General features: G+C 39.6%; 1 protein-coding gene across 11 annotated transcripts in view; it reads right to left on the minus strand.

Moving 5' to 3' along the window:
* SIPA1L1 (signal induced proliferation associated 1 like 1) overlaps window positions 1-24115 on the minus strand; it is a 480253-nt gene that overhangs the window by 96968 nt on the left and 359170 nt on the right. For all 11 annotated transcript variants that reach the window (XM_082647658.1, XM_082647659.1, XM_082647657.1 and 8 more), the window contains 2 exons: window positions 20080-20268; window positions 6509-6683 (listed from right to left, as the gene is read on the minus strand). In XM_082647658.1, coding sequence (XP_082503784.1) covers window positions 6509-6683; window positions 20080-20268 — 364 coding nt within the window. The remainder of the gene's footprint in view (window positions 1-6508; window positions 6684-20079; window positions 20269-24115) is intronic.

Raw genomic sequence — 24115 nt, forward strand, 5'->3', positions numbered from 1 at the left:
AATTATACTACCAGCGAATGGTGTATATCCACTAATAAGGTCAGCCCTCTCCGCTAGTCATAGAAAATAAAATTTCTAATATTCAACCTAGATGATAAGAAGACACTGAATAATTGAGGAATGATGAGAATATTCTTGTCAGCTGCTTTGAAAAGGTGTCGATAAGTGATAATACCCTACATTAGGCACTTCTATTTGAACATGGTATGAAGAGGTTAATAAGTTTGTAGAAGCAGTTTCAGATCCGGTCATTGTCATATTCATCCTTGACTTCTCTTGGCTCAACTCTTTTGCTTTAAGGGGAATAAAACTTGGATGATAAAGGTGGATGTGTAGGAATCTGAATCAGGAAAAAGTAATTCGATTTTTATGTAACCACTTCCTGGTCACTAACAGATACGTTCGACTTCAGAAAAGCTAGATAAAGGATCAAGCCTAAGCAATTTGATTTTGGGGAAGTTCCTAGTTTTAAATATTTATGAATACAAAGAGAAAAGCAATTTAATGACCTAATTGCACATAGACTAATAAAGTCAATAGAATGAAGAAAGCTTAAGCTCAGCTTATGAACGTCCTCACCACCACGGAACACATCAAAGGCAGAACAAAATCGCAGACAGGTTGCGGATCTGATTATTATCCATAGCTTGAAATCCTACAACAGTCAGCTGGCTGCTGAGGGCCATCCATTTAAGACCCCAGATCTCCCTTCTATGAAAGCTTGCCTCCGGGTCTGGGGATGCAGAGGTCAATGCTCAGAAGCACAGCCGGGGACAAGTATTAACATCTGGAACACTGGATGGCACACCTCTGTAGTACTGTTCACGCCTCCTTGTAGTACTATTTCACACACTCTGTAACAAAGTATTTGGGGAAGTCGAGAATCCCACCTTCTCTGGCATCTACCATATTTACTCATGTTTTTTCAGTGTACCTTTAACCATGGTCAGGAGGTAGGTTACTTTACTTCACTGAGGAAGGGATCAAGGAGAGTTTGTAATACCACCCTTTGCCATGACAGGAGAATTCATACTGTGTCAGTTCAGGGAACGTGCAAGTATGCATGTGTATGTGCCCAGGACTGAAGGCTTCTTAAAATCACTAATATATGGTGAGAAAAGGATAAGCGATGATGTGGGACAGGTACTTAGGAATCAGTCACTACTATCTTCTACCTACTGAGCACTTTGCAAGATACCTGCAATTACCTGGATTCCCACCTGCAAGTATGAAGACCTGAATTCCAATACCTCCAGCATCATTTACTAAATGACCACAAACAAGTCACTTCACTTCTCCACCCCTCGCCCCTCGATATTCTTCTCACTGTTCTGAGGATTGAAACAATGCATATGAAAGTACTAGCCCATAAAGATGCTCAAGAAATGTGTTGATCAGAACTTAGAATTTTGTGCAGTTGAGATAAAAAGTGTAGCTGCCTTAAATAGGGCCTTTTACATATTTTAATTTCTTTGCCAACTGCATCTCAGTAACACTCAAAGGAAAAACCTTACACTATAACACAGTTTAAAGTTTAGGAGATGAAAAAAGAAAACTTTTCTTCATTCATCAGTCTCTAGAACTCCAAACAGTCCTTTGCATGTGTGAAACATTTAAATAATGCTAGTTTTACTCCCTTCTTTATCAAAGGTTAAATATTCCAAATAAAGGATTTATTTTCTTTATGAAAAGTCTTCCATCTCCTCTAAGATCGTGAATCTCAATGTTTTTTTTTTTTTTTTTTTTTTTTGCGATATGCGGGCCTCTTACTGTTGTGGCCTCTCCCGTTGCAGAGCACAGGCTCCAGACGCGCAGGCTCAGCGGCCATGGCTCACGGGCCCAGCCGCTCTGCGGCATGTGGGATCTTCCCAGACCGGGGCACGAACCCGTGTCCCCTGCATCGGCAGGCGGACTCTCAACCACTGCGCCACCAGGGAAGCCCTCAACGATCTTTATAATACTGCTGAAAAATGGGGGAAGTAACAAGCATTCACTAATATTGTGGCAAATCAAAGAAGGCAGAGCTTTGAAGGAATGCTTTTCAAAGGGTTTCTAAGTCTCTTACGTGTTGACTTGACAAACATGCTTCATTCGGGAAATAATTTCCCCAATAATAATCCATACACACAGCTTAAAATGAGGGTGGTCTCCAGCTTTCAAATAATAAACTGCTTGGTGGGAAGCTTATTTTCGTATTTACTGTAGTGTGAGGGGATGGTAATTATCTAGAGGTTATGCCATCCAAATAATGAAACAAAAAAAGGAGAAAAAAATTTACTCCTGAAAGTTTCTTCACTGCAGAACTGTTCCAACCCCTGACACACCTGTAGCTTGTTTGCTAGAAGTCCTTATTTCTGAGATGGAAACTGGACTTTGTATGGAACACTGGGAAAAAGAAGAAATGGTTTGACAGTTCCATCAATCCTTCCTTTCCTGAGCCTCTTCCTCCTTTACCGAAGTACTAAAATCTGAATATAATTATAATACATGACAAGTGGAGATGTCTCATGAGACGGCTTGAGTATTTTTAGCTCAAGGGCTCGAGAGAGGGGAAGATACAGCCACAAGGCAGAGCTCTGCGGGCTTCACTGTACCTAATTCTACATTTACGCTTTCTCTAAACACGTCATTAACCGTAACACTAGGACCTGTTCTCCCTCCTTAATGCTTACTAGCTGCCTAACCTTGGGCACGTTAGTTGATCTAAAGAAGCCAATTCTGTAAAATGGGGATAACTGGTATCTAGCAGAGTTTGTGGGGATTAAATGAGATGACACGTAACAAGTGTCTAAGACTTCTACTTCTGGCCATAACAGCACTTGGTAGAGGACCTGCTCTCCCGTTGTAAATAAATAGAAAAATAGACAAAATACCTGAAACAACCTTTTTTCAGACATTTTACAATAGGCAGCATTGGATAGTGTTCCCTGAGAAAAAAGTATCAAAGAAGGTGAGCCCTATGATCCCCACCCAGCTTTCTACCTGGAAGTACTTTCCAAACAACGGCACAGAGCAGGGATCTGAAGAGGGGAGCCAGAACGTGCTGGAGGTCTGGAAGGTTGAGGCGGCTGATACTTGCTGGGCAGAATACCAAAGAAGAGGAAACCACACGGTGAAAAGGCTCGGAAATCTACACAGGGGTTCCCTTGAGCCTTGGGCTGAATATTAAGCTGCACAAGCACAGAGTGAGGTTCCAAAAGCCAGGGAAAGAAAAAACATTCAGGTAAGGTACATCATGGTGACTACAGTTAATAACGCTGTATTTCGTAAATGAAAGTTGCTGAGAGAGTAGATCTTAAAGGTTCTCATCGTAAGAAAATAAAATTGTGTTACTAGGTATGGTGACAGATGTTAACTAGACTTATTTTGGTGATCATTTCGGAATATATACAAATACTGAATCATTATGTTGTACACCCAAAACTAATACAGTGTTATATGTCAATCATATCTCAGTTAAAAAAAAAGAAAAGAAAAGAAAAGAAAAGAAAAGAAAAGAAAAACTATTGGGGAAATAACAACTACCAGAGATTTGTCAGCCAAACCATCCTCAAAGTTCACACAGGGGTAGAAGTCATTCAACTTCTGACTGACCACAGCAGAGATACCTCACTGAATATGCTGGTATTCAGGTGCCTTAGCAGGAGGGCTAAATTAGCCAGAGAGTAAAGGCTACTATAGGTATGCTTTAAAAAAGCCTAAGAACAAGATTCATAAAGATCAAGCTGTTCTATAATTAAATTAATTGCCCACCAAAATAAAATAACACTCTTTAAAGAAGACAACAAAATCCAGGTCCTCAATGAAGAAACATTTACAAGGTCCACTATCCAATCAAAAATAACCAGACAGATGAAGCAGTAAAACGTAACTCAAAAACAGGAGAAAATCTGTTAAAGGGAGACCCCAGGTGACAGGGATGATGGAATTAGCACACAAAGACTTTCACACAGCTATTTTAAATACGCTCAAGGCTTTAAAGGAGGACATGAACCTAATGAGAATAATATGGAAAATATAAGAAAAGAGAACCCCCCCCCCCAAAAAAAGAAAAGAAAACCCAAATGCAACTTCTGGACCTGAAAATCACAATATCTGAAATGAAAACTTCACTAGATTGGATAATAGCAGATTAAGACACTATGGAAGAAAAGAAAAATACAGTGCCTTAAATGCATTCATTGGAATTATCCAAACACAAGCACAGAGGGGAAAAAAAGTTTAAAAATCGAATCACAACTAGTAAGTGACCTAATATATGAGTAATTAGAGATTCAGAAGGTGGAGGTGCAGAAAAATTAAAAAATGAGTTTGGCAAATAGTATTTTAATTTGATGAAGACTACAAATCCACAGATCCAAGTGACAACTACACTGTCATATGGAGACGGAGCGATCCTTTAGGAACACACGTTCTGGAAAGCATTTTCTCTTTTTAAAGATCACACTGAGGGCTTCCCTGGTGGCGCAGTGGTTGACAGTCTGCCTGCCGATGCAGGGGACACGGGTTCGTGCCCCGGTCCGGGAGGATCCCACGAGCTGCGGAGCGGCTGGGCCTGTGAGCCATGACCACTGAGCCTGCGCGTCCGGAGCCCGTGCTCCGCAACAGGAGAAGCCACAGCAGGGAGAGGCCCGCGTACCGCAAAAAAAAAAAAAGATCTTATTGAAAGCGTTTCTTAACACAGCATAAAGTTAGGTAAGATGTGGTGAGCTTATCTCACAGTACACAGAACCAAGTCTCACCTCTGGGTGTGTCCTGGCCAGTAGGAGGCTGCTGGGGAGAGTGCAGAGGCTGGTTGATCCCTATTTCTGTGGTCTGTTATTGTTTAATACCCATTTAAGTGATGAGGCTAATGGTCTCTTCTAGCTTGGAGTAAGAGAGATAAACATGCATACTGTCTTCTTCAGGCTTTAGAATGGAAACACTTTCCTACTTTTCATTCCCTTTAGGAAACTTGACCCTCTGAAAGGATAAAAAAGGAAACTGAACCCTCTTTCTCAGGAGCTATGCCTCAGAAGGTTACACGGAGCCTTAAAGGAGAGTAGTTCAGTGAAAAGGAACCCTTCCCAGATGGATGTATTACATAACTGAAAAATGTGCCATTAGAGGCAGTGTGCTGATCCAGGCCTTTGCAGTTCCTGGCATATTGGGGCAAAATGTGCAAAGTGCTTAGTTTGCTTATTCCACTGCCTTACTCAGTGCCACACTGCTTAAGTCTGCCCTTGCTATACATTTCTCACATTGCCCTTCATCATCAAGAGATGGCTGGGACCCTGTAAATACACAAATAATAAATAATCTTACCAACTCCCAATCTGGCCATTCATTGACAGAATCAAGGCGCTAATTACATTTTCTTCCCAGACCCTTTTAATAGCTCTTTGTGGTGATAATTTACATAACACAACAAATCCGGACAACGTGAAGGAATTACAAAGGAAATGTCAAAATATCTTGATAAAAAGAGTTTAAGGGCATATCGAGATTTAACACATTATGCAGCTGCAAGCAGAGTATGGAACGTTCAAATAATATTTAAGAGTCTAGGCTATTTATGGTTTTTCATAGGTTCTCCTGCATGTCGTTTCCAAGTTGGCAACAGCAAAACCATGGCAACAGGAAATTCTTCCCTGCAGTAGAGTTTATGAATGCTTTTCTGTTTTCATGACTCAACTCCTTATTTAATTTCCTGTACAGAAAATCAGAGCGATTACTATAGACTGCAATACAGATGTACTAATCCAAAGACCCTCTCAAAGAAAAACAGGTCACAGGTGTCTATGGATGGATTTTGAGATAAAATTTAAAATTGCCTTCACACAGACGCATAGCAGAAGTCAACATACTCTAGATACTTGAGAACATAACTCTTTTATTAACCACCTGGGAATGGGAAGGGACAAACCTCTATGTTCACGAGTTGTAGGTAAACAGACTGCTACACTATTGTGCTTTGAATCAACACATTTTACGAGCCAAACTAATATCAAAGCTAAGCCTATTTGCTTAGAGATTAAGTTAGACTATGGACAATAATAACAGGAAATAAATAAACAAAAATACCTCTAGATATTAAAATATAAAAATTAAAAAAACCATACAATGACTGACTACACAGATATGCACAAGGATTATGAAATGAGTTAGTGAACGTCAAAAATTCTAGGGCTTGCAACCAGATGGTTTTAAGTTGCAGGAGTTTTTCAGCTAAATATAGTGAAATTTGTGCAACACTATCCAGGGGCAATTCTGCATGATCTCCATCCACTGCTTTCTACCTTCCCCATTTCTGATAACACTATTTTTTTAAAAGTCCAATCCTAGCTACTTTGACTATGGTCTTCAATTGTTTTAGAGCCACATCTTCCCTCCCTGGCTTCTTCCTCTCCCCCATCACCAGCAGTTTTCTACAGTAAGTGGCCATGTTGTTTTACAGGCAACTTATCAGGTGAACGTCAACACAGCAGGAGGACGATATACCTAGTAGGAGGGTATAAGTATTTCTTACTTTTGGTGTCAAGCTGCGCACGATACTTCTCAAATCCTTTGAGCCGAACGCGCTCTCCCAATAGCTGGAGGAATTCCTCAAAGGCTGGGCCGGCTGATTCATTGTTGTACATCTCTTCTTCCGTGCTCTGTCCAGCTTTGCAGTACATGATGCCTACTTTCTGCTGATAGTTCAGCTGTGAAGGCAGGTGATACAATGCATGTAAATATAGGCAGACCCACTCCGTCCGCTTAAATGCTAATAAGTCTTGAGGGCCATATGCCCATCAAGTAAGCTAACCTCTTTCTTCTCTTGAAATCCTTCTGCTTTCGTTCTTCCCCTTTTAAAAAGGGAGCCTTAAGGATTTAAAAGTAAAGGTCTACTTTACGAAAGATACTTTATTTTTTAATTGAAGTACAGTTGATTTACAGCGTTGTGTTAGTTTCAGTGAACAGCAAAGTGATTCAGTTACACACACACACACGCAATCTTTTTCAGATTCCTTTCCCTTACAGGTTATTACAAAATACTGAGTGTAGTTCACTGTGCCATACAGTAGGTCCTTGTTGGTTATCTATTTTATATATAGTCGTGTGTATATGTTAATCTCACACTCCTAATTTATCACTCCCTTGCTTCTCCCTTTGGTAACCGTAAGTTTATTTTCTATGTCTGTGGGTCTATTTGTGTTTACAAAAGTTACTTTAAACTGTATTGCACTAAAAGCCCATTAAAGTTCTTATAAAATTTGGGGGGGGGTAAAATTGGAAGAGACTTATCTCCTAATGCCACTTTTCCAATATATTAAATTATAAACCTTGGTTATATCTTTGTGACGGCACTACCATCAGACACTATGCTTTTCAAATATTTTTCTAGAAGACGAGTACCTGGATAGAAACTTTAAAAGGGGCCTCATAATGGCAAATCAGCTAGTGGTAAATATTCCTTCCTCAAATACAGCTAAAACAAAGCATTCAAGAAATTTAAATATGATATGACATTAATAGAAACACTCATTCATCACTGAAAAGTTTAGTCATTCTATAAACAAATTTTAAAGTTGTATTAGTCATTTAACACTAAATGAGTTTTCAATCTTAAAATTTAGACTTTTAATTCTCCAGTAAAATCAGGGCACTCCACATCACTTAAGCCTGTTTCCAGAGTGGCGCTGCAACCACTGTATCAGTAAATTTTTATCTCATAAAAGGGAAGGGGGAAGAGAAGAGGCAAAATTTTAATAGCTAACATTTATTGAACAGCCACTGTCTGCCAATCACTGTTTAGTGTTTAACTTACATTATCTTATCCTCATAAAAGCCTACAAAGCAAATACTACCCCTGTTTGACAGATATGCAAAGAGAAGGTCAGAAAAGGGAAAAGCAAGTAACTGGTCCAGTAGGGAGAGATCATAAATTATCAGCCCTGTGATTCGGTTCTATTAAATATTACCAGGACTCGACCAGGCTTGTCGTGCTCTATCTCTGTCACTGCAACGTATGTCCATAGCCCCTTATTAGCAATGCCACAGTTGAAAACCAAATTTAAGCAAATACATTTGGCAGTAAAACTTGATATGAGCCGACAGTAATACTTTTCAATTTATTCCTCTTTCTGTGAATATTCATATGTTTTGGAAATATTAACGTGTTCGATTGTGGGGTGCCGCTCCAGACCCTGGGGACTATTACTCCATGCCGCGTGCATTTTATGATCCTTCTAAAGCTGGACCTTTCTTAATTCTGAAACATATCCAGCTCCTATTGTTTTACACAAGACCGTGAACCTGAGCAACCCTTTTTCAACTTTCTAAACCAAATGGTTCAGAATGGTGATAACTAGAAAATGTCATGACGGAACTCCTGCTTGCTTTCCCCCCTCTCCACTGCGCGCTAACTAGTTGACAAGGAAGGTTCAGTAGCTTTTACATGACCCATAGGCATGAGAGCTCCTTAGGACTTCTAGAATTGTGCAGAATTGATTTTACTCGGCCTACTTCCACAAGTGGAAGGCAAAGTTCCAAATGTGAAACTTGCAAATGACTGGATATACCAATGTCGGAATCTTTTTAAAATAGCATCCAACCTTGCATTATCGCTGCTTCATTTTAATTATTAACAGAAACACATTTAGGATTTAGTTCCCTTTTTTTTGAATGCCACATGCAGGAAAGAAAAAGAAAGTAAAACCTACCACATACCACTGGCAGCTGGCCTCCTTCAAAGGTCTGAATGTTACTAATACTTAGAGGGGAACTCCCACAGGTAGCGATTTCATCTTGGCTTTAGAATTCAGCTGAGTATCCTATTAGGTCTCAACAAATAAAAAAGTAGTGGTAGGCTCTATGTCTGTTACAAAAGAAGTCCTTAATGAAGCCAGATTCTTACTCTCCCCCTGCAGGGAGAACTGTCAAAGAAAAGGAGCAATCTGGAGCTGGGAGTTATTTGCTCTTTGGCTCTGTGCCTCCCAGATCAGCCTTCTCATGCAACAATGCAAAACAAAAGTCACCCTGTTCAGTGGAAAGCATCGCAGTGATATTGGATTTGTGGGTGGCTTTTTAAACTTCTTAGATAAAGGTCTAAGATTTCACTGGGCAATATTCAAGAGGATTCATTTACATATATGAGAAAAGAGTTCGGAGAGAAGATAAGTAACGGAACTTCCCCCAAACCACTGTGGAAGCAGAATGCAAGGACAATGAGACAGAGTATTGCCTTCTTTTGACGGGTTTCTCACACTCTAGTGAGCTCCACCTGCAGACAGGAGAACAGACTGGTATTTGCTGGTTGTGAAAGGAAGGCTCCTTTAAGAGGATGAGGAAATTTGTTGGAATGTCAAATTTCCTCTAAACAGTGCCAAATGTCAGTGCTCTGTCCTCGAAGGTGACACTATGACTGTATCCTTGTTTCTGCTGCAGTAAAGTCGAGGTAGGTGGGTATTCTGTGAACTCAGGCTCCTAGAATCTTCAGTTAGCAACCTTGTTCCCTGCCCAGAATATGAGAAGTTGTTAAGGAGGAGTTACGTAAGTAATAATAAGGGATATTTCAAGAGAAAGAGCAAATGGAAATGGAGTCTAGAGATACGGTTTGGGGATTTTGAATTGCTCTGAGGTTATATAAAACACTATATATTTTTTGAGACAAACACATCTGTATGGGTTTATGTATATGAATATGTAATACCTTCCTGTAATGCTCAAAATAGAGTTATGATGACGCCAGAAGCCATCTTGGAAACAGGTTCGGTTTATCCACAGTTTAGGATTTTGCTTTTGGATGACTGTGAAGTCATGCTGTACAGTCCCATCCTTGCATATCTATTGTTCATATGGAGCACTGATGGAAGTGTTTGGACACTCAACAAATGTTTGCACTGTAAAAAGTGATGATGGTCAATCCAACAGGACCAAGGTTCTGTTTGAGATAAAAGCCTTGAATCTCAATAAAGAAAGTGTCTTTCAACACCCACCAAAAGTGATGTTGGGCTCCCACAGCTGGGAACCAACAGTACAAAAATTGCTCTTCATCTCATAAAATAGGCACTTGAACAAAGAATCAAAGAAACAGGTACTGCAAAATCTGACTTACGCAGCCCTGAGTTCCTGGAAAGATGGATGATAAAGTCAGAGCTGTCTAACAGTAGAAACAGGTTTGAATAACCAAGTTCTCAGAGACCTCTTAAGTTCCGTATTTGCACCTCTTCTTTCCTGATGTCACAGCCAGAGGAAGGCCACTGGGGGCAGCACAGACCATGAGAACAACCCAGTTCTTCCCTTCTTACAAAATCTTCTAAATTGTCTGATTTAATCCAGAGATTTAAAACAGTCACTATGAGGTATTTCATTGTCCAGCAGTTCTCAAAATGTGGGTCATGAACCCTTGAGAGATGCCTGAGCTTTGTTCTGGGACACAGTTAACTGGAAATAGTTTGATCCTTTCAGTTCTTCCTTTCAAACTCTGACAGGTCTTAATAGAGCAGCATTTAATTTGAGGTTAATTTTGCCCCATTACTGAGGCAAAGTCATTTTGAGACTTTACCCAATGCTATGTGAACTGTGTATGAGGTTTTCCAGATTGCCTGGTGGGAGCAGGAACGATTCTCAGCCAGCCAGAGGTCTGAGGATTTGCCCCCTTCAATCTGAGAGTGGTTCTTACCCTGGCCGCAAAGAGTTTCCTCAAATACATGCACTTACCAGTACCCAGCTCTGCAAATCTTTTCTCTCTCTGGACTCACATCTCAATCTCTACTCAGGAAGACCCCTGGGCTTCAAGTGGGTGCCCCTCCCAGCTCCGCAGCCTGGAAACTCTCTTCAGGCAGAAATCTGGTGCAATGTTACTGTTCATTTGGTTCCCACTTCCCAGAGACCACTGTCCTTTGTTGCCTGACTTCCAACGTCATAAAAACCAATGTTTTGTTGTTTTGCCTAGCTTTTAAAAGTTGTTTCACATGGGAAAGTAAACTAGTCCCTCTCTTTTAATCTTGGCTGGAAACAGAAATCTGACTCCATTTTAAAGTCAACTACTGGTATATAATTTCCGAACAGTAAACACTGCATCCATTTGAGGCATACACAGTTTAATGATTTCTAATAAACCTCCAACCCAATCAAAACACAGAACATTTCTATCACGCCAAGTTTCCTGGTTCCCATTTGCTGTCCATCCCTGCATCAACTAACAGCCTCAGATAATCACTGTTCTTTTTTTTTTCCACTGTAAATAGGTTTGCCTACATTTTAAAAGAATATTTTTGCTGGGTAAAATTCCTAGTGAGAGCTATTCCCTTTCAGCATTCTAGAAATGTGGCTTCCACCTTTTCATTATGCTTTATAGCTCAGGAAATGGTTAATTTTAATCCAATTGTCTGTCTTACTGTTCCTCTTTGAAAGTATTTTTTCCTCTGGCTATTTTTAAGATTTTTTCTTTTAATTTCAGCATTTTTTCCTATGATGGGCCTACATCTGATTTTCTTTGTATTTATCCTGCTTACAGTAGGCAGAGCTCCTTGATTCTGTCTCAATTCGTGTGTTTCATCAGTTTTGGAAACTTCTTTACTGGTATTTCTTCAGACATCAATTCTGTCCCCAAATATTGCTTTAATTTCGCTTCTCCTCCTGGGAATTCCATTACATATATGTATTTCACTATGGCCCACATGTCTTTTAGGCACTTTTCTGTATTTCTCATGTTTTCTTGTATACATTCTTCAGTTAAAAATTTGCTGGTAACTTCAATTCATCAATTTTCTGCTGTGTCTAAAGTGCTTTAACCCATCTGCTGAGATTTTAACTTGTTTTTGTTTTTTCAGTTCTAGAATTTCAATTTGATTTTTTAAAAACAAATCCCAAGTTCTCCAGTGACCCTTGATCTCTATGTTTTATTTTTGCAGCCCCCATGAAATTAATGAAAACTCTGAACTGTCACCTAACTTCTTATCTGCAGTTTTATGCTATACTTAAGCCCCAAGCCTCTTACAAATCAGCAAATGTTCAAGGAAAAAAGTGCTGCAGGATGATTTAATTTTGATGAACCCAAGTTTCTCAATTATTTCTTTTCTAGAAGAGAAATAATTTTTGGTGTTATATCTAAGAACTCTTCACCAATCTTCAGGTCCCCCAATTTTCTCCTACGTTTTTGTCAAAAATTTTTATAGTTTTACATTTCAAACTATGATCCATTTGAATAAATTTCTGTATAATGTGTGAGATTTCGGTCAAGTTCATTATTTTGTCTATGTAATTGTTCTGGCGCCCTTGTTTGAAAAGCCTATCCTTCCTCCACCTTTGTCAAAAAAATCAGTTGGATATATTTGTGTGGAGCTATTTCTGGTTTCTCTATTCTGTTCCATTGATCCATGCATCTATCCTTCCAATAAGACACAGTCTTGATTACTGTAGTTATACCAATATAATATAATGTCTTGAAATCACGTAGAATGATTACTCCCACTTTATTCTTTTTCAAAATTGTTTTGGCTATCCTAGTTCCTTTGCCTTTCAATATAAACTTCAGAATAATTTTGTCTATAATTTCAAAAATCTTGCTGGAATTTTGATATCGATCGTGTTAAACTGATATCAATTAGGGGAGAATTGACATCATTAATAGGTTGAGTCTTTCAATCCAAGTACATGGTATGTTTCTTTATTTTATTTAAGTCTTCTGTGAGTTCTTTCATCAGTGTTTTGTAGTTTTCAGCATACAAGTCCTAAACATGTTTTGTTAGGTATATACCCAGCTATTTCATTTTTTATTGAAGGATTGTAAACGGTATTGTATTTTATTTTCAGTTTCCACATGTTCATTAAAACAGATCCAACTGATTTTTGTGAGTTGATGTTGAATCATACAACCTTGCTGGACACACCTTGCAATTCTAGAAAGTTTTTGTAGATTCCTTGGGGTTTTGTACATAGACTATCATGTCATTTGACATAGGGACAATTTTATATTTTCCTTTCCTTTATCCACCTGACTTTTATTTCCTTTTCTTGCCTTATTGTACTGACTAGAACTTCTAGTACTGTGTTGAATAGCAATAGAGACTGTGTACATCCTTGACTTGTTCCCATTAAGTCTTTCACCAACTATGATGTAAGCTGTAGGGTTTTTGTAGCTGTTTTTAATCAAGCTGAGGAAGTTCCTCTCTATTTCCGTTCTTATCGTGAGTGACCACTATGTCGTTCCTTATCCCAAGTTCCCCAGCCAATCTGCTTCCTTCGTTCCACCTTTCAGATTCATGTTTGCTTTATATACAGTGTACAAGGTTTTTAGCTGTACTTAGCAGGAAGAATAGGGGAAAATTACATCTACCCCATACTTCCAAAAGCAGAAGTCCAAATTTATTTTTAAAAAACACTTTGTCCAGTGTTTCTGGTTATTCTCAGTGGGTGGGCTGGTCTGAGACAAGCTACTCTGCCATTACTGGACATGAAGACCTTGGTCATTTTTTCAAATCCTCATGATTCACATTGATAGCATTTACTTTGGCTTGTTCTTCATAAACATGACAACTGTCTTAACTACTTCCTAAAGATTTACCACTGTATTGTCCTCCAAGAAGAATGACAAAGAGACTGGAAAAATTCAGTGTTGGGGGCAAAAAAATGGTAGGTAGAAAATTTATCTTCACTGAAATTTACTAACAAAAATTAAATTGCTTTAAAAAAAATGACATATGGGGTCTTCCCTGGTGGCGCAGTGGTTGAGCGTCCGCCTGCCGATGCAGGGGACACAGGTTCGTGCCCCGGTGCGGGAAGATCCCATATGCCGCGGAGCGGCTGGGCCCGTGAGCCATGGCCGCCGAGCGTGAGTGTCTGGAGCCTGTGCTCCGCAACGGGAGAGGCCGCAACGGGAGAGGCCACAACAGTGAGAGGCCCACGTACCACAAAAAAAAAAAAAAAAAAAAAAAAAGACATATGGATACTGGGTAGAAAGATCATTTTAAAAAAATCTGACAGAGATGCTGTCAAAATTATTTATATACATGTGCACAGACAGATTCTAATCTATTTTTATCTTTGGCATAATGTAAAGGAAATATTCTATACACACACACACAATAATCTTATCTAATAACATGCTGTGCAAAAGTTCTCCCAAAAATAGAAAGCTTCATATTGGGTATTAAAATGATGATTTATGTACTTGTATTGATTTGACATTAAGATGAATTTCAATTACACAGGAAAAGGCTCTTCATTGCAGCATTGTCTGTAATAGGAACACTGTTATCCATCTAAACGTCCATTAATAGAGGAACTAATGAAGTAAACTATGGTACAGCAACAAAACAGAATATTATGCAGCCATAAAAACAATGGGAAAACTTTCTGTGTACTGACATAGAAAGGTCTCCAAAATATATTACTAAGTGAAAAAGCAAACGTTTACAGCATGCTATATTTTGTATAAGAAAAAGGGAACTAAGACTACATATGCATATCTGGTATATCTGTATAAAGAAACATAGGAATACGTAAGAAACTAATAAAAGTGGTAATATAGGGGAGAAGAGAGGTGAGGGACAGGAACAGGGTGGAAATGGGATCCCTCAATGTAAATACTTTGATTTTTGGATCATTTGAAGATATTAGCTAATTAAAGTCCTGAATTTAAAGCACAATTCACAGTTTAAAATCAAGAAGACTGAAGTATCTGCAAACAGTTCCTCTGTCTTTTTGGATTGTGAACCAAAGAATCCGCACTGCAAGTCTTAGACATGCTGAGCTCCTTCAACTGCAAACTGCAGTCCTACCCAGCCAAACATCTTCCAAATGCTACTGCTATCAGTCATGTTAATCATAAATCTTACTACTGGAAAGGACCCCATCCAGTCACCCACCCCAGCCTCAGCCAGGCAAAAGAGCATGGATGAGCCCGTGTAATCATTACTTGTGAACAGACGAGACAAAGCAACCAATGCCACTGTCTCCTTTCTCTGACCTGAGGACAGTCGTGTATATGTCTTCCTGATAATGTACATATGGAACCCATCTGGTGGCCATCTGAACTTTCAACATTCATTAGCTGATACCATAATCTAGAAGAAGATTGAAATTTCAGAAATGGTCATTGTTCTGCCAAAGCTTCATTCATAGAAAACAGGTTTTGGAAAAATTGTTTTCCCTATGGTTCATTCTTTAAATCCAGCTGCCTGAATCAAAGAGGAAAGTGGCTAGTCAAACTCATTTATCTTCAATAGAATAATGCACCAGGGCAATGAACAGGCTAAGTCAGCAGAGAATTTCACCCATGCCCTTAATCAAAGGAACAGTGCTATTCATTATCAAATAAACACTGCTTCTTTCCTTACATCTATTCTTGAGATGCATATTACAGACCTAATTAGATATGATTACTTTTCCCCTTTCACTTCAATAACTTGAAGGGCAACATTTTAAATAGAGAATCCAACAAATATTTTCATTTCTTTGTATTTTTAATAAGTATCTAGAAAAACAGTGGAGATACTCATTTAGGTAAAATCACTACTGTGTACAGGAACCTTGACATTTCCTAATGAAAACAGGTCTTCCAATTTTCTCTTCTGCAAACTGGCAACTGCACTTTACTTTTAAGCTCTATTCTGATCCTATTTGGGTTTTACATGTTATACTTAATATTGGGCACTGTAGCCTGTAGCAATAAAACTTGGATCCATATTTCCAGTTCCTTCTCCCACTCAAGGGGAGGGGAGGGGAGGATGCGGTGTACAGTGTATTGGGTAAGAAAGTGGACTCTGGAGCCTGAATGCCTGGATGCAAGACTTGCCTCCCCCAGATCCTAATTGTGACCTGGGGGGGTCCTTCCGCCTCTTTGTGCCTCGGTGCTCCTGTTGGCAAAGCAAGAACAATAATAGCACCTATATCAAAGGATTCTAAGGGTTAATTAAAATAATTCATGTAAATTGCTTCACACAGTTCCTGGCTTAGTCACTGCTCAGTTCCTGGCTTAGTAATCTGTTTTTATTACTGCCTTACACTCCTGCTCAGCAGGACTGCTTGCTGGCCCATAACCACATTCTGTGCTTCTGTCCTGCTGCGCTTTGTTCTCATTGTTCTGAGTCTAGACCACCGTACGGCTTATTCTCTAGTCTGATGAAAGGTCTGTTTCATCCTGATCCGTTTCATCCTGACCCATCTAACCAATCATGACTTGGCCCCACTGGCTTGTCTGTTTGCAGTTCTCTTATTATACTCGTTATATTAACCCTACCTTTCATTACAGTAATTTATGACTTTGTCTCCTTCAAAGGTAAGGACTGTGTCTTACTAGCCTATTTATTTTCTACAGTATTTAACAATCTGCAAAGAGTGGTTACTCAATTAGCATTTATTGAATTTGAAAAGTTACGCTTACTTCTGAAAGTTAAGCACAGTATATTATACTATCTATAACAGCAGCTTTCTCACAGGATGCTGATAAAGATGAAATGATACCTATAAAGGACTAATGAGTTATTATTTTATCATTATTCATGCGCAGTAAGTGCTTTACACGTGTGAACTCCTTGAAACAGAGCCTGGTATAATGACCTTTCATTTCTCTTGCACTGGGTAGATGAGATAAAGGTGTTTTTTAATGACTGATGAAGAAAAACGGCATTAATATGGCAAATTTAAAAGTAACTGAACTAGCCATATTATTTAAAAGTTGGCCTGAATAGATAATGAAATTCCTGATATTTCACAGTGTAGTGTAGAGGGCCAAAATAATTTGAGATGTGCAAAAAGAGATGAAAACTTGCAAATCTTAAAAACAAAAGGTAGTATCGTGCAAACGCGTACCCAGTGTTCAGGACTCCTAAGGGAAAGTGGCACTGCTTCTGAAAGCCTCGATCCTCTCAATCATAAAACAGGCCAATAACTGGAACCTACTGCCCACGGGTGCCGTGAGGATTAAATCAGATGATGTTGGTAAAGAGCTTAGAACAGTGTGATAAGTAAACATATATATTTATCTAATGTGTTTTCATCATAAGAGATGCTCTCAATTATCTAATACGTGAAGATGTAGGACCATGATGGAAAAACTAAATCCAGAGTTGATCTAAATTTGCTGGGTCACAAACTGCTCTAAATTCTTGACAAAGTGAAATCATTGGCAGGTTATTTCATCTTCTTATTGACCTTTAGATGATAATGGAAATGGACATCAATCAATAGTGAAAAACCCAGGAAGGTATCAGGAAGGTGAATGTGAAAGCATGGGTAAGCCACAAAGCATACAATCATTTCTTAAAACTTTGGGAATTAAAATACCTACTTCAGTTCCCACATAAATATCAGTCTAGTCAAATGAAAAACAAATTTTTATATTTTTGTGAAATACTATCTTTTATAGTATATAGATATAACTTACATCTGCTCTTCTGTTCATTTCATTTTTAAATGGTAAGATGAAAAAAAAAAAAAAGAAAGAAAGAAAGAAAGAAAAAAGCACCAAAGATCTGAAAGGCAAAATGCCACAATATAGCAAGCAAATAGTGTTTTCTTTATTTAAATAAAACTTAAAGGGAGATGTAGAAGGTCCTTTCAGTGAGTCCAGTTTTTTGGTATTCATACTATCAATCTCTTTAAATATAAGGATGTACAAAGCATGAAATTTCAAAAAGTGATGACACAGATGGAAACTAAAAATGCTTTGCAAAGATTCAAATGCATAATGTACTGCACTTACAAGCATTTCTTTTTCAAAATCTGTATTTGTAAAGGCACTGAAATAATTAGTTTCTCACAAGGATTTCAAGGCATTAATAAAATTTCCTACCAAAAATATGACTCCCCAGACTAAACACCTAAGTACGTGTGTCCTCTGTTTTTTATCAGTATAATTCTGGGCTTTAAACGCTATGAATATATAAACGGAAAGAGAGGCCAAGTGGTGGTGTCCCTTAGTTCAGATAAAGAGCTGCTCATACAGAATAGCAGGTTTTAAACGTCTAGATTCTACTGCCTAGAATTTAGTAAAATTTCCAAAATAAAACTGGGGAGACTCACCTAGACTGCCAAATTTTAATTTTGCCGGAAGGGATTAAAGAAGATGACTAACACATATTATCGTCAATAATTTATGAAGGAAAGGATAGTTTAATATCCCCAAGAATAAGAAACCCATCATTTCAGAATAATGGGCAGTTTTGTGAATTAAACAAATGTACCTTTAAGTTAACCTCATTATACTGCTCTTTCCTGTGTGGATGGGACCATATAGTGTTTATCACAGAGCAGCCCCATCTCCAACATTTTGTAAACACTAAGAGAGGGCACAAAATGTGACAGAGAGCCCATACAATGTCTACAATTGGAGCACCCATTTTTAAATTTAATATAAGTAAAACAAAGGGAAAAAGGAAGAAAATACCTCCTTTACACAAAATAATCTGTTGAATTTAGAATGTGCAGTATATGATTATATTATCAATGTCTAAATGTTGTTCTTTTCCTTGAAAAGTGTAGTAACTGAAAAGACTGAATCAGTAAAGTTGAACCTAATCATTATTTTTCTACTCTTCCTTTGTTAGAATAAATGCTCAAAATATTTATTGGAAGAACAGCACACAAAATAGTTAAGTTTATGTATCAGTAGTCTTCTGAAGCATTCAAAGTGCTCAAATTTACATGTTATAAACATGGATACTCACAGCCTATTTGAAATATACATATGAAATAGACATTAGCTATGCTTTACAATAAGTGAGATGAATGGACAAAAGGAGCAGTGATTAGAAAAGTTACATCCAAATATTGGTTCCTAATAATATATTCCTATCAGCTGATTTAAAAGAGTGAATATTCCTTGAAACTGATTTTTTTGAACTACCATTCATTTTAATAAAATTCAAAAATTTTTCCTAATTAAAAAAATACCATCAAAATATGTTTATAAAATGGAATTCAATAACTGGACCAATTTTACTTTTGGAAGAATTTTTAAAAAGTGCAATGGGAAAGCTACTACCACTCACTGCCAGGACGCAATATGGCTAAAATATTCAAAGAAAGAATTAAAATAAGAGTATATAGATACAACATCTAATAAAACTAGCCCATATGCTCAAATGATTCCAAGTAGAATGTGTATACACTCTCTGGTTAGTGGATTTTCCAGATTATAGTTCTGCATTCTCTACTCTTCCGCCTCCTCTATATGGATTATCCTATCACTCATTTGTATCTGGATCAATGGCTCCACATTAAGGTATAGGAAATATGGAAGAGAGAAAATCTTGAGCACTTTCATTTTATTACAAATTAGGACCCAGATTTTTTAAATTTTGAATTTTTTATTTAAACACCTCAGCTAAAATACATTTTTGGTGGTATTAATAGACTAAAAATTAAAGCTTTTAAGAATGGTGTGGAGTAGTGGCTCCCAGTACAGGCTTTGAACTTATTAACTGTGTGAACTTGGACTTACTACTGAACCTCTCTCTGTCTCATCTCTAAAATGGGGATAAAAATGGTATCATTCTCTTGGGGCTGGGACAATAGCTGGGATAACATATTAAGGTACTTAAAACAGAGCCTGGTGAATATGTTCATTAGTGTTAGCTACTGTTATTATTGTTATTGCTACTACTTATTCCTGGAGTATTTGAAAAATTCATTGCATTTATGGAAGATTACCAAAAGAGTTGAACATTGTTTAAGTACTGTATCAGTCAGTCCTGACAAAGAGAATTTCAACACATGAGAAATGTTCAGAGTTCAGAGTTAAGAAAAAAGAAAGTGAATAATTGAAAAGAGAAGATCCTTCACAAAAAATAGTATCAGTTTTCCCCATCAAAAAAGAATTATTCAGGGCTTCCCTGGTGGCACAGTGGTTGGGAGTCCGCCTGCCGATGCAGGGGACACGGGTTCGTGCCCCAGTCCGGGAAGATCTCACATGCCACGGAGCGGCTGGGCCCGTGAGCCATGGCCGCTGAGTCTGCGCGTCCGGAGCCTGTGCTCCGCAACGGGAGAAGCCACAGCAGTGAGAGGCCCGCGTACCGCAAAAGAAAAAAAAAGAACTATTCAGGTCTGTATTCTGGATGCCTAGTGGAAACCCGAGCAGCAAGAATGTTCTCCCCTGGAAGCCCCACTTACCCCCTGTTCGTCCAGTTTCATGAGTTGCTCTGTGACTTTGGGGGTGTTGAAGGCCAACCGCAGGCACTGGACGTTGAGCTCGGGAATCACGTGCTCCAGCACTTCCTTCAGGGGCAGGCCCCGGGCCGTCGAGTGCTTTGCCGTTGAGGGTATGGCATCCTCCAGCACTGACCCTCTCAGTGTCATGAGCTGAAAGAGAGACATGTGCTCCGGTGAGATGAGCAAATATATAAAATGCACTGAAAGCCCAGTCTGAGGTCCCCCTTAGGGAGCTGGAAATGACATTTGATTGGTTGAGCCAGTGAGGGAGAAAGGATGAGGGAAGTGATGTGAGATACTTTATATATGAAAAATGAGACCAACACTTTCAAGAAGACCCAGGTAAGTCCAACGGAACTCATCATCAAGCCTTGCGAGGACATTTCCTTAAATACCAAATAGAGTGCATATTTCCCTAGAGAGCTCAGAAAGATCAAGGTCTCCACATAGCTATACAATGCCACTCACACACTCACCAGGAAATTAAGAAGGAGCTATCCCTGAGAATATCTGAAGACTAAATGCTGAGAATTTAGATGTTACACCTTTTTGAATTATAAAAGTAAGGGTGGGGGGAGAGGAAGTTTTAAATTTCATAACGTACTGTTGACTAGCTTAACCTATTCCCATCCCCAAATGCTGCTACAACAGGACAGTGATTATAGGTAGTAGAGCGGCACCATCAACAGCACTTAAAATGACTTTTGCTTTACGCTTATGTCTTGAGATCCCTTCCATTATTATGAAATAAAAACATGAGCAAAGAATTTTCCTTAAGTAATGATGATCTGTCGAAGTAAACTAGTCTTAATTTTCAGACATTTCCACGTGGCAAAGTTGTCAGTATAATTTAAACACTGTACGGTGACCTAAAGAAAAAACCCATTAAGTCGAACGAATTTCTGTTAAGTGTGTAGGTTACAAGGCACTGTACTGCAACAGGAGCAAACGTTGAGGGCTGGGTGTGGCATGCAAGAGGGTGAGAGGTAAGAAATACCCATTCAGGAGGACATATCTACTAAGAAAAATTTAACAAGGTCAGGTTCTACAAGAGTCCAAAGGCAGAAAAGGGATCACCGTGGCTCAGGGCATAAGGAAAGGCCCTCATGGAAACGGGTGGCACTGAAAAGGGGCCTTGAAATCTAGGAAAAATTATACAAAAAGACAATGTCAGAGAGCAAAGGTGTGGAGATGAGAAAGATCGGGGTGTGAGTGGGAAAGAGCGACTGCTGTAGCTTAGCTGGATCTAAGCGAGCCCAAAGGGGCAGTGAGTGGTGAAGCTACAGGCAGGCCGGAGCCCGAGCCAAATGTACCCTGACGGGCCCGAATGTACCCTGACGGGTGTGCACCTCATCTGGCTCCAACCGGCCATATCAGAACTTGTTTGCATAGGGATGATGATGTAAGAAAATTCAGGTGGCAAATAAGATGAACTGCCGGAGGAAGCAACTACAGGTAGAGAAAACAGAAACAAGCTGTAAACAGTCTTCAAGTAACAGGCAGAGGGTGTGACAGAGGATTAGCAGGGAAAATGGAAACCAAAGGAAGAATCACCAGGGAAGTAAAATCTATAACTGTGCCAACTGATGGAGAAGAGAGATGGGGGTAGGAAAAGCCAAGGTTACCAACCTCTGACTCTCAAGACAAGAAAAAGGTGCTTGGGGTATCTGCAGTCTGTTCATTTGATTAGTATCTTTTCTTTCATTTATAAATAGTTTGCTTTCAAATGACAGCTGTGTAAAAAATATCTTTTTCCTGTGACTTAATATCTAATTTGACAGAAATAATTTTTGTTTCGTTTTTTAAATCACGGAAACGGCTGAGCAACTCGCGTGCTCCTGGCGACAGGAGGCTGCAAAGGCTGGATGTATTTCCAACTGAGAACCCCAGACGAGGAATGCTAATCATTGCTAATCCTGCACCACAGGAAGACAGCAACCCACCTCAAGAAAGCCAGAGCAGGGCCTCCCTGGTGGCACAGTGGTTGAGAGTCCGCCTGCCGATGCAGGGGACACGGGTTCGTGTCCCGGTCCGGGAAGATCCCACATGCCGCGGAGCGGCTGGGCCCGTGAGCCATGGCCGCTGAGCCTGTGTGTCCAGAGCCTGTGCTCCGCAACGGGAGAGGCCACAACAGTGAGAGGCCCGCGTACCGCAAAAAAAAAAAAAGAAAGCCAAAGCAGAATACCAAAAAGGAATGATTCCTTTTTATATCTGAATCACTAGTGTTACTGATATTTTTGTTAATGACTTCCAGAAACAGGAAGAGAATCCTCCTAAATCCCTGTGCACCCATGCTTAAAAGCACTCACACCACAGATTTTGTTCATAAACAAACGTCATGCTTCCAAATACATGTAAATTCCTTTTTTGTTTCTTTGTTGTGCAAAGCCTATTTCTACTGAAAGAGATTTGTTTGTATTTCTGTTCTCTTGATGCCATTTACTGAAGCAACAGCAGTGTCACTGTGGTGACTGTTTTCTTTTTTCTCAATGGATTTATTAACAGGAGAAATCAATAGCGTGAGAAGCCCCTACAAAGGCATAAGAATTAACTCTTACTTTATTATATACTCAGTGAACTGCCTTCAATGGGCAAGAGTGAACTGCCCATCCTACAATGTGCAGCTCTGGAGCAGAACCAACATCTAGAGATATTTCTATCAAAGGACTTTCATTAGTTTATTTCTATGAAAACTCTCATAAAGATACTGTAACCGAGCAGGACCCTATGGGAGCCTTCCCGGGACAGGCCTTCCCCCCATATCCTCTGCTTTAGCTCCTCTCTGAAGCACCTAGATTTGATGCAAATTTCCCAAGTTGTTTTGCAGATGTGACAACCCCCCACCAAATGGAAGAACAACTTGACTACCCTGAGTAGTTTTTCTCAGGCCTCCTGGAGCCTAAGGACTCATAATGTTAACCCCTGTGACACCACCTTGCTGCCTCACCATCAGCCAATCAGAGAATTGTGCACAAGCTGATCACCTACCCTGCGACCCACCCCCACTCCTGGCCTTTAAAAATGCTTTGCCGAAACCATTCAAGGAGCTCGAGGCTTTGTCTCCTTGCATGCGCTTAAGGTAAACCTCTCTCTGCTCCAAACTCTGACGTTTCAGTTTGTTTGTCCTCACTGTGCGTTGGACACACGAATTTGTGTTAACAATATTACAATTAAACCACACTTAAGGATTATTTCTATCGGAATGAAAAAACTTACACAAAGGCTAGTGGTGATTCATTAAATAAACATTAGAGAGGAAGGAAGGAAGGAAGGGGTAGGGCTGTTTTAGGCATTAGGAATGTAGTCACGAATAACTCAGAATCCTCATGTTCCCTGAGCTTATATCTGAGTGGGAGAGTCACAAAATGAACCAAGTGGGCTTCCCTGGTGGCGCAGTGGTTGAGAGTCTGCCTGCCAATGTAGGGGACGCGGGTTCGTGCCCCTGGTCCGGGAAGATCCCACATGCCGCGGAGCGGCTGGGCCCGTGAGCCATGGTCGCTGAGCCTGCGCGTCTGGAGCCTGTGCTCCGCAACGGGAGAGGCCACAACGGTGAGAGGTCCGCGTACCGCAAAAAAAAAAAGAAAAGAAAAGAAAAGAAAAGAACCAAGTAAGTAAGTACGTTGCATAAGATAGTGGTTAAGTGTTCATGTAAAAAAGAAAGCCTGGAATTGGACATGAAATGAGATATGAGGGAGTAGAAATTTTAGATCCAGTGGCCAAGGAAGGCCCCTGTAACTTAAGAGTATAAGGCCAGAAGGAAAAGAGAGAGCTGCGGCCACGAGGATGCCTGGAGAGAACACTGAAGACAGAGGAATAGGGACTATCGGAGCCCTGAGACAGAGGTGTCCTGAGATTGCCCAGAGGGAAGGAGGCCAGTGTGGCTGGAAAAGACTAAGTGAGGGGGAGTTTTCGGAGATGAGGTCAAGGTCGGAAGCAGATGCGTCTGGACTCCTAGGCTAGCAAGGAGAATGACTTTTAACTGGAAGATGGGAAACCA

The sequence above is a fragment of the Grampus griseus genome (genome assembly GCF_964374135.1).
Source record: "Grampus griseus genome assembly, chromosome: 2".
NCBI classification, from domain to species: Eukaryota; Metazoa; Chordata; class Mammalia; order Artiodactyla; family Delphinidae; genus Grampus; species Grampus griseus.